We start from the raw sequence: 10,988 nt of genomic DNA on the forward strand, positions 1-10,988 counted from the left end.
TATTTTATTTTAAAAAATAAATTTAGAGTACCCAATTCACTTTTTCCATTTAAGGGGCAATTCAGCGTGACCAATTCACCTACCTTGCACATCTTTGGGTTGTGGGGGTGAAACCCACGCAAGCACGGGAAGAATGTGCAAATTCCACACGGACAGTGACCCAGGGCCGGGATCTAACCTGGGACCTCGGTGCCGTGAGGCAGCAGTGCTATCCACTGCGCCACCGTGCTGCCCTTGAGCACCCTTGGATATTCAACTCCCAGGCCTGGTATCCTTGTAACCATGTCTCAGTAATCACCACCAAATCATACCTTTTTGTCACTATTTGTGCTGTTAACACATTAATTTTGTTCTGAATGCTTCGTGCAGTCAGACACAAAACCATTTAAGTTTCTTCTATTATTAAATTTCCCTACTTTTGTCTAATTACTTTCACACATTTTGTCCTTTCCTTTTATTTTTTGGTATCAATCCACGTCATTCACTTGCACTCCTATCATCTCCTTTTAACTTTGATTTTCTATACAACTGAACACCCCACCAACTATATAATTTAAAGCCCTAGTTATGCAATTCACCAGGTCTCTGGTCCCAGCATGATTCAGGTGAAGACCATCCCATTGGAACAGCTCCCTCATTTCCCAGCACTGGTGCCAGTGTCCCATAAACCCGAACCCACACCAAGCTTAGAGCAATGCATTTACCTCTTTAAATCTTATGGACCCTGTGCCAATTATTTTGAGGCTTGGGTATTAACCTGGAGATGATTACCTTTTTGGTTCTGCTCTTTAATTTAGCTCCTAGCTGCTTCTATTCTTTCTGCAGAACCTCTATCCTTCTCCTACCTATGTCATTGGTACTTATGTGGACCATGTCAACTGGATCTTTCCCCTCCAACTCCAGTTCCTCTGCAGCCAGATCAGATATTCTGAACCTGAGCATCAGTGAGGCAACACAACCTTTGGGACTCTAGATCCTGGTCATAGAACAGTTGCTATGCCCCTAACTATACGATCCCCGATTGTGGCTACATTTCTCCTCTCTGCTCACTTGAATGGCTCCCTGTACCACGGTGCTGTGGTCAGTTTGCTCATCCTCCCCACAGTCCCCATTCTTGTTCACACAGGGAGCAAGAATCTCCAACCTGTTGGGAAAGGACAAGGGCTGAGGCTCCTGGTTCCCTCTACCTGCCTCACGCATAGTCACATCCTCCTGTCCCTAACCACTGGCTGAATTCAAGGTAATTAATCTACTGCCTCCTGAATCACAGCATCTGAGAAGTTTTGATTCCCAATCATATTTCCTTAGAAACTGAGAGTCAGTTTCCTTTTTCTGTTTCCCTTTTCATTTTCCATGTGCAGTTAGGGTCTGCCTCAAACTTGAAAAGCACAGATGCCATCACAACCTGGATTTTGCAATGGTATTGAAAGCAAAGTTGTTATCATTCACTGTCTGAATACCCTGCACTGCTAGATAGCTGGCTTGTGATGCAGAGTGATCTCAATTCCCGTACTGGCTGAGGCTATTCATGGTGGGCCTGCCTTCTCAATCTTGATCCTCGCCTGAGGTATGGCGATCCTTAGGTTAAATTCCTCAAAGGGGAAAGCAGCCTCTGGTCATCTGGGACTATGGTGACTTTACCTTATCTTACCCTGCACGGCCCTTATTAAGGCTGTCAATGTTTATACAAAATATGGGGGTTAATTATTGTGGAATAGATTAAAAATGCCCAAATGAAAGGAGGCAGTCAGACCTTCACATCCACTGGAGAACACAAAATTCAGAAAATAACTCTGTTATCTGACAACAAATTTTGGAATACAGAAAATTAAATGCAGAAATCCCGAATTGGCTGTCTTGAGTATATGCATCTCCAGAGGGTGCAGTGCTGAGGTTGCCCTTGACTTAATAATGGGCATGAACTTCCACACTTACGTTGATAGTCTAGTTGTAATAACATTACAAAAAGTTGCATCTTGCTGAATGTGTTATAACATTTTTAACAATATATTTAACAATATATTAAATTCATAAATACTGCTAAACAGCCTCGCTGGCCTTTAAATCAAATCGTTTTAGATTGGTTGAATGCCAGATTTCTCTATTATGAAAAATGTCATAGTTATAAAATGTTTATGATAATTTACCTTCTACCTTTATCCCATGTTCATTTCCCAGTCATTTATTTCACTGTCTGTAAAATTTAAAAATCATAAATGAAGAGCTTCAATAGTTTTACTTCCTGGTTTTCTGTCTGTCAGATTATTTTATTGTGATTGGCAGCTTACCCTGCCTGATGCCCTGATAGTTGCTGGACGTCTGGAGATGTAATGGAAATTGATGAGCAATTAAAATTGCCCAAGTTGCTTTCTTTATCCTTTCATGGAATGTGGGTGTTGCTTGCAAGGCCAGCATTTGTTGCTCGTGAACTGAGTGGCTTGCTAGGCCATTTCAGAGGGTAGTTAAGAGTTAACCACGTTGCTGTGGGCCTGGAGTCACATGTAGGCCAGACAGGTAAGGATGGCAGATTTCCTTCCATAAAGGGCATTTAGTGAACCAGATCGGTTTGTAACAGCAAGTGATGATAGTTCTCATGGTCACCATTACTAAGACTAGCTTTCAATTCTAGATTTTATTAATTCAATTGAAATTCCACCAGCTGCCATGTAGGACCTAAACCCATTAGTCTGGGCCTTTGGATTAGTGATCCAGTGACATTACCACTTCACCACCCTCTCCCCTACTTGCATGCTCCAAAGCTGCTGGGAATCACTATTTCATTTTCTCAACTGAACAGGTACCAAGGACAATAGTCTGTAGCCAACAGAGTTTCATTTCATACAAGCATGTCAGGTGCTGATGATGTCATGGGCCCCGACAACAATCAATACCAGGCAGCCTGAGCAGGAAATAATCGCGATCTTCTTGTCAGGCCAATCCGCAAAGCAGCAGATCAATGGGTGTTGTGAAATTAACCTGATGGTGTGGTTTCCCACTGGAAATCTACTGGCAGTTAAAACCTAGGTCTTTCTGAGAAAGCATTACTTTTTGCAAAGTGTAAGTACTCTAATACTTTAGGATAGGCTGCCTGTATATCTAAAATGTATTAATTGAAATAATTGTATTACATTCTTTGTCTCAACAGTTCTAGTGGCTTGTATTTACTGGAGGAAACCATGGAGATGAAATTAGTCATCCTCAGCCTGCTACTTGTTGTGGTAACAGCAGATCCTATGATGTTGAAGGAACATAGTTCTGTGCTGGCAGATAGCACAATAAACCTGGCCCTCAATCTCTACAAGACCATGGTCAAAGACCAGAAATTGGCATCTGAGAACCTTCTCTTCTCACCTGTGGTGGTAGCTTCTTCCTTGGGAGTGATGTCTCTGGGTGCCAAAGACAAAACTGCCAAACAGGTGAAGTCCCTCCTCAACATCAACTTGCGTGATGATGTTTTGCATCCTACTTTCTCAGAATTGTTTAATGAGCTCAGCAATGAAACGACCCGCAACATCACTTGGAAGATTGGCAGCCGCCTCTATGGACCAAGTTCAATCAAATTTAGGGATGACTTTGTTCAGAAAAGCAAGACGCACTACAGGCATGATCATTCCAAGATTAACTTCAGGGACAAGAGGAATACAATCCAATCCATCAATGAGTGGGCCTCTCAGACAACAAATGGAAAACTGGGAGAAATCACAAACGACGTGTCAGGTGTTGATGGTGCCTTTTTTGTTAATGCCATGTACTTCAAACGTGAGTATTGTAATAAGTGATCATAGTCTTCATACGCAAATATTCAGTCAATCTACATTTGACCGCAAACTTATTTCTTAATTTGCCTTCACAGCACACTGGGAAGAAAAATTCCATGAAACAATGATTGATAAAAGAGGATTTATGGTGATGAGAACCCATACTGTTTCTGTACCTATGATGCACCGTACAGGCAAGTATTAGAAATTTGTAACATGCTTTTGAGTCATACAGACCAGGAAAGTTATAGGTTTGATCATTGAGTTAGTAGCTTGGATGAATTTAGGATTGTTATGTTTGGCTTCAGTGCTCTGGCCTATGGGAAAATTCTGAGGTTGTGCCTCTGATTGCTTTGGGACTTTGACTGGAAGTGTGTTTGGGTGGACAGAAAATGAGGAAAGGGTAAGGCTTGACTGTGATGTTCATCATAGTTTGATAGCTTTGGATCAGTGACGGTCAATACTGATGGCTTCTTGGGCAAAACCAGACTCCAGTGATGAAGCTACTGCTTTCAACAGAGGAGAGTAAACTTTCAAAAATAAAGAAACATACATGGTCTTGGAGAAAAAAAGTTTGTAGTTTCCATTAAATTATTCCACAGAGGTTCTCTAAATTGCCATGAAAACAAAATATTAATACAAAATCTGTTCCCTAATTGTTATTAAAACTTTGTCCTTGTTTTGGATTTGTAGCTATTGGGTCTTTAATCACAAAGAGAATTCAGACACTTGTATTAAAGTTCTTGACATATCTGATATGTGACTACTGATTATTGTTTCAGGTCTGTATAATTTCTATGAAGATGAGGTTAATAAGGTGCAAATTGTTGAGATGCCTCTGGCACACAAATATTCCAGCATGATTCTCATAATGCCACGATCTGTAGAATCTCTGGAGAGAGTAGAGAAGCTATTGACAAAGGAACAACTCAACACTTGGTTTAGCAAGCTGCAGAAGTGTGTTGTTGGTATCTCTCTTCCGAAAGTCAACATTGAGGTCAGCCACGACCTACAGGTAAGAACTGTAACTTAGTAGCTTTTAAGTAACTGAGGAACTGAATTTTAGAAAAAAGCTTTGAATGAGTATTTGAATTCATAGATAACTTGCAAGTTATCATCTGTTAACTTCACTCCGGAATGAACAATTCTGAGGAAGAATTTTCGTTTCTAGTTTAGTTCAGCCATTCATCATCGACTGTGCCTGTAAAACATAAAACACTACTGGACCTTGCTCTTCTCTGTTAAATTGCTCCCTATTCACAGATCATCCTGGAGAGCAAAGGTAACTTCAAGCTTCTTTTCTCCACTACTAACTGTTTTCCTTTACCCTCTCCATTCTCAGCCCAAGTAGAAGGAGCTCATGGATGTTTGTCACTAAATTAGAAAACAATTGTTCAGCTACCTTTTGTCAAAATTCTTCATCACCTTGACAAGGCTCAATCTCCCCTGATATTCACCCTTCCCCCCCCCCAACTCATACACTCCAAGTTTATAATTGTTCATGAAATTCTTCCTTCACCCCTTTACCACTAAACTGTTGACCACCAAATGTCTCTTCCTGGACTTCAGGCTTCCTGGACCATAGGCTAGCTGACAATCCCCTCCATCCACTGACAGTACTGTCTCCTTTCTCAAAAGCACCAGTACAATTTCCCGCCCCAAATAACTTTCAACCTCTTTGACTTAGAAACTACGAAACCTTCCCTCTTCAAAGCTTTTGGATTTGTTGTCAAATTCCAAAAGAAATCTGTAATTTTCCACAAACCAATGTATGAATCAGATTTATTACCCTGCTGCAGCATTGAAATGACCCTCGTAATTGCAACCTCTCTACTTTCCCTCGTCTTTTTTGGTTTGTCTGTAGCCTTTGACATGGTCATTTGCGCCATATTCCATCAGTTTAGAAGCATTTAGATGAACACTTGAAATGCCACAGCATGCAAGGCTACAGACCAATGGGATAAGAATGGATAGGTGTTTGATGGGCGATGCAGCCACAAAGTGCCTCTTTTTGTGTGTAAAACTCTGATTTCTCTTCAATTGTCCCGCTTAATGGGACTGCCTTTCCACAGTTCTGCCCCTACTTATTCAGTTACATCCTGAGCATCTCCATTTCCTATTACCTCCACACCATTACCAAAGGAATGCCTAAAGATCCATCTTCAGCCTCCTCCGCCTCATATATATGCTCCCGCTGGCAACATCATCTGAAGATACGGGGTTAATTTCCATATCTGACCTTCTCAATCCCTGTTAATTTTGTGTTTTCAGACTGCTTGTACATTATCTAGCTCTGAATGATTAACAATTCCACACAATCCAAAGCCATTGGGTCGGCTACAAAATCCATCTCCACCAATCCCAACCTTCTCCGCCTTTAGTCTACTTGTATATCTTGGTATATGAGGCAAAATTAATAGCAGTGCAACTGGTCTACAGTAATTTTCCAGAAAAAGAACCCTTGTAGTTCGGGATCTTATCTAAGCTGAATTCAAACTCAACTCGCTGAGGTGGAAAGAGTATGTTTATCTAATCTACCGCTGAGTCCTGATGTTGATGTTTTTATTCTCAAAGTCAGTGCCATAAATATATTTGTCTAGCTTTTGAGGTACTGAATTGTCAACCCATCAGTGGTGAGTTAAACTTATCATGACAAATTGTGGAACTGAGTTTGAAATCAGGTAGTTTATCTCACCATCTGAAAAATAAACATGCAAGCTGTTGAATTGTGAAAACCCAGCTAGTTCACTAATGCTGCCCAGTCTGGTTACAAGTGAGTCTAGCCCACACTCTTCCATGGTTGACTCTTCAGATGAAAAAGTGAAGATCTAAAGAAAGTGGCGTTGAGAATAAGATATTGTTCAGCAGTGATTTGACAGACTTTTGGTATTTATTCAAATTGCATTTGGCAATTTGTTTTTTTAAAAAGCCTCCTTTCATCTCTTAGAAACATCTGCAAGAGCTGGGTCTGACTGAAGCCATAGATAAAGACAAAGCCGATTTCTCAGGGATCACAGGCAAGAAGGATCTACATTTATCCAACATGTTCCATGCTACTGCTTTTGAATGGAACATTGAAGGAAACCCGTGTGACACAGACTTGCATGCGCATGAGGAAATTAGATCACCCAAGCTCTTCTATGCAGATCACCCCTACATCTTCCTGGTCCGAGATAACAAAACCAACGCTATACTTCTTATTGGAAAGTTAGTCAAGCCAAAAGGCAATAACCATGATGAGCTATAAACTTGAATTTTGCAAAATGCAGCAATGTTCTTTATGTATATTAATGATCTTGCGTTTAGATTACTTGTGATATGGAGATGGTGTAAGAATTTTTCTGGTTATTGTGGTTCCATAATGTTGACCTTGTTGCAAGAGCAGTGGAAAGAAGAGTGTTGCTTGTGTTGAATTCCAATTGCTCTGATTAGGTGGGTGATTGACAGAATGGCCTATAAAATGCATTTTGTTTCATAAAATTAAGGATATTAAAATCCAAGCATACCAAATGCATCTGTGGCATCAGTGTTTAAGGAAATTGGAGACTACAAACCAAACAATTTTTGTATCATGGGATCAATCATTGTACACACAATTCTAATTTCTGTCATTTTGTTTTTATTTTAAACACTTTGTCGACCCCTAAATATAATTTTCTGTCAGATCAAGAATTTATAATGTTTCATGTTTTCACTTCATGTACACTAACCCATAGATATTTTTTAATTGTATTGATGTACGACAACACGTACTACCTACTAATGCATGAGCGTGTTTAGAAAGTGAGGTTGTTGATGTCACCGCAGGGAATAAATATCTTTCTTCATAGGCTGCTTGTAAGGGAGTACAACATTTCAGCAATCAGCGTTACATCTATTTTTTATATTTTTTGGTGAGCTGGATCATCCTGAATCATTTTGTCTTATTTCTACTGTTCTTAATAAAAGGACGAAAAAATATGCTTGTCTCTAATTTCTTTAAGTGATTATAATCAAATGTATACTCTAAATAGCCTGGTCTAAGGTGATCTTGTCTTCATTTTCTAAGCAACACTATTGAAAGATGCAACATGTATAAAATGTCCCACTGATCCCTACTCTCCCAAAAGAGGGTAAAGTTTAATGGACAGTACCATTACTATACAAGGATGATGTGGCAGTTTTATTTCAGGAACAATAAACTTCAGGCAACGTTAAGAAATCTTGAATATGAGCATTAGGGAAACTTTGGACATTTTCTAAAGAATGCATTTTGCGGAGGGGGGGGGGGGGGGGGGGGGGGGATACTTCAGCACTATGCACTTTGTGTAGCTTGCTGCAGCAACTGATCTATTGTATTGGAGAGTCACTGGTCCTGAAAGGCTTTCCCTTACTGATTGTGAACAGCAAGACATAATAATCTTATAATAATATTCATTGTCACAAGTAGGCATACATTAACGCTGCAATGAAGTTACTGTGAAAAGCCCCTAGTTACCACATTCCGACACCTGTTCGGGTACACAGAGGGAGAATTCAGAATGACAATTCACCTAACAACATGTCTTTCGCAACTAGTGGGAGGAAACCTGAGCACCCAAGGAAACACACGGAGACACGGGGAGGACGTGCAGACTCCGCACAGACAGTGACCCAAGCCGGGAATCGAACCAGGGACCCTGGTGCTGTGAAGCCATAGTGCTAACCACTATGCTACCGTGCTGCCTATCGGAACACATTGGCAGTCATTTTTGTTTGAAACAGAAAAGTCCACACAATCAACAATTGCTTAGATAGTGACTTTAACATAATAAAATGTCCCAAAGCATTCCACATGGTGGTACAGAGCAAAACTAGACAACAAATCACAAAACAACATTAGGGCTGATGGCCAAAGAGGTAGATTATAAGGAGTATCTTCCAGTAAGGAACAGAAGTAGAGTTGGGAAGATTTAGAGGAATTCCAGAGTTCAAGGATCAGGAAACCAATAGCACAGCCATCACTGGCAGAGCAAATAAAATTGTGATGCTCAAGAGGCCAAGTGTAGATAACCATATATATATTGGAGTGTTATAGGTCTGGTGGAGTAAGGTCATGGAAGGATTTGAAAACAAAGATGAGATTTTTAAAAAGTCAAGGCTTTGATTGACTGTGAGCCAATGTGGGGTAAGCATGGGGTAATACATTTTGGGAGGAGGAATTAGAAATATGTACTCCTTACAAGTATCTTAATGGTTAAAGAAATGGAGGGAACTGGGATTCTAACTGGAGTCAAACTACTGCTCCTTGGTTTTGTCTTGTACCCTCTGCATGGGCAAACTGGGAGAATAGTTTCAGACTAATCTTATCCTTGTATCTGCATTCCCAAAGCTCGATGCTCCTCTATCCTATTCATTTTCTTCACAAGTGACCTTGTTATTATTCCTATGAAAAATGACAACTTCACACCTTGTTTTAATGAATTTTATTAATTTACTCTGCAAGTTGTGCATGTCTTATGCTGTATTTTGGTGCAGTCTTTCACGTTAACCACATTCTTTAATTTGGTATTCCCAAATTTAAACAACAATCCTCATTCATGAGCCAAAATCATTGCTGCATAACAAATGTCAAAGATTCCTGCAAGCATCTCTACAGAATATTTCTCATTCTGGCCAGTCAGAGAAACTTCCCTTAACATCTGTTCTGTTTTGATTCCAGTTTCACCCCATTAGTTAGAACCTGATTCTATGGGCTTTCTCTAGAATTACTCATATGGAACCGTGCCAAAGTCTTCCTGGAAGCCCAAGTTTACCACATTTCACTTTTCCATACTTTTTTTTTTAAAAGAATGCAGTAAACCACCTTTCTTTTAGGAATCATGTTGACTTTGTAATATATTCATCATTTCTACATCCTTAATTTTCCAGTGTTTTACCCACAGGCGTCAACTCTAGCTCTGTCTTGCTTTTTGAAGATATGAATTATATTTGTTATCTATCACTCCTCTGGCACTATACATTTTTCTTTTGAATTTTCATTTTGGGGTGATTGTGTCTCTTCATATTTCGTTCTTAGTTTCTTTCAGCGTGCATAAGCACAGTCTACCTAGATCTATAATTTGCTACCTTTTTTCCTATCTTAATATACCATTTCACTTCAATTGTTGTCATTTGTTCTTTATTACCCCTTCAGGATAAACGGACGGACAATATCTTTTAGGCTCACTGCAATTTCAACGTTTTCTTAGAAACAAACACATTTGGAGTAAGAGTAGGCCACTCGGCCCTTCAGGCCTGTTCCATCACTCAGTAAGATCATGGCTGATTGATTGTAACCTCAACCCTACATTCCTCCTTGTACATTGTGTCTGGAATACTCCACTTTAAAAACAACATATTTTTTGGTAATTTCATTTTGTACTTTCCCCCCTAATTCTTTTAACCATGGCGTACTTTGAATTGTCTTTTCCTTTAGACAATATTTATCCTCATCTCTTTATTCACCCATGGTAGCTAAATTGGTGCATACCTGCATCGCTGTGCAACCAGATGTATCCCTCCCAATCTCTATTTCTGTTACCTATTGTGTCTCTTGTACAATACATCTTCATTGTCCTATCTTGATCTCTCTCCCATTTAAGCAATGGATCTCTTTGAAATCTATGTCCCTTATCGCCACTAAATCCATGCCTGTGCACTCATTGTAATCTTTGCCACATTGGAATTATAATGCACTATTTTTCTTTCAGTAGAACCAGGACGAAAGGCAAGACAAGAGTGAAAAGGTTCTGGGGGACAGCATTTATTTTTGATATACACAACACCAGGAAAAGCTGGTAGCTGCATAAGGAAAAATAGGATACCGTGAGGAGGGAAAATAAGAAAACAGGAGGGCGAGGAGGAGTACAAATATGAAGAAGGGAAGAGAAAGAGTCAGTGAGCAATGTCAAAATGGGAAACGGGTGAGGCAGATAACTGGTGCTTCACAGGAGTGGTGGGGAGGGAGAGGTTGAGAGGAGATCAGGAGGATAAAGAGGGTAATGGAAGCAGGATTTGGGAAGCGTTAGACAAGCCATTTTAAAAAGCAGTCAGAAAGTCAATCATTGGCCTAGGATGAATATTTAGATACAATGCTATGAATGGCCCAAACAGTTTGGAATCAGCTACAATACACATCAGCTACAAAAACATTTCATGCAGATATCTTGGTGTACAGGTCCACACGTCATTGAGAGGCAACACAAGTGGAGAAGGTAGTCAAGAAGGCAT

The 10,988-nt window shown here is 40.0% G+C and overlaps 1 protein-coding gene across 3 annotated transcripts in view; it reads left to right on the forward strand.

The window, feature by feature from the left end:
- Positions 1 to 7,718, forward strand: part of LOC119951944 (serpin H1-like) — a 31,525-nt gene extending 23,807 nt beyond the window's left edge. For all 3 annotated transcript variants that reach the window (XM_038775339.1, XM_038775341.1, XM_038775340.1), the window contains 4 exons: positions 3,146 to 3,759; positions 3,854 to 3,952; positions 4,541 to 4,773; positions 6,706 to 7,718. In XM_038775339.1, the coding sequence (XP_038631267.1) occupies positions 3,177 to 3,759; positions 3,854 to 3,952; positions 4,541 to 4,773; positions 6,706 to 7,005 (1,215 nt within the window). In that variant the 5' untranslated portion in view covers positions 3,146 to 3,176 and the 3' untranslated portion in view covers positions 7,006 to 7,718. The remainder of the gene's footprint in view (positions 1 to 3,145; positions 3,760 to 3,853; positions 3,953 to 4,540; positions 4,774 to 6,705) is intronic.
- The last annotated feature ends 3,270 nt before the right edge of the window (positions 7,719 to 10,988 follow it).

This window comes from Scyliorhinus canicula, chromosome 17 (genome assembly GCF_902713615.1).
Source record: "Scyliorhinus canicula chromosome 17, sScyCan1.1, whole genome shotgun sequence".
NCBI classification, from domain to species: Eukaryota; Metazoa; Chordata; class Chondrichthyes; order Carcharhiniformes; family Scyliorhinidae; genus Scyliorhinus; species Scyliorhinus canicula.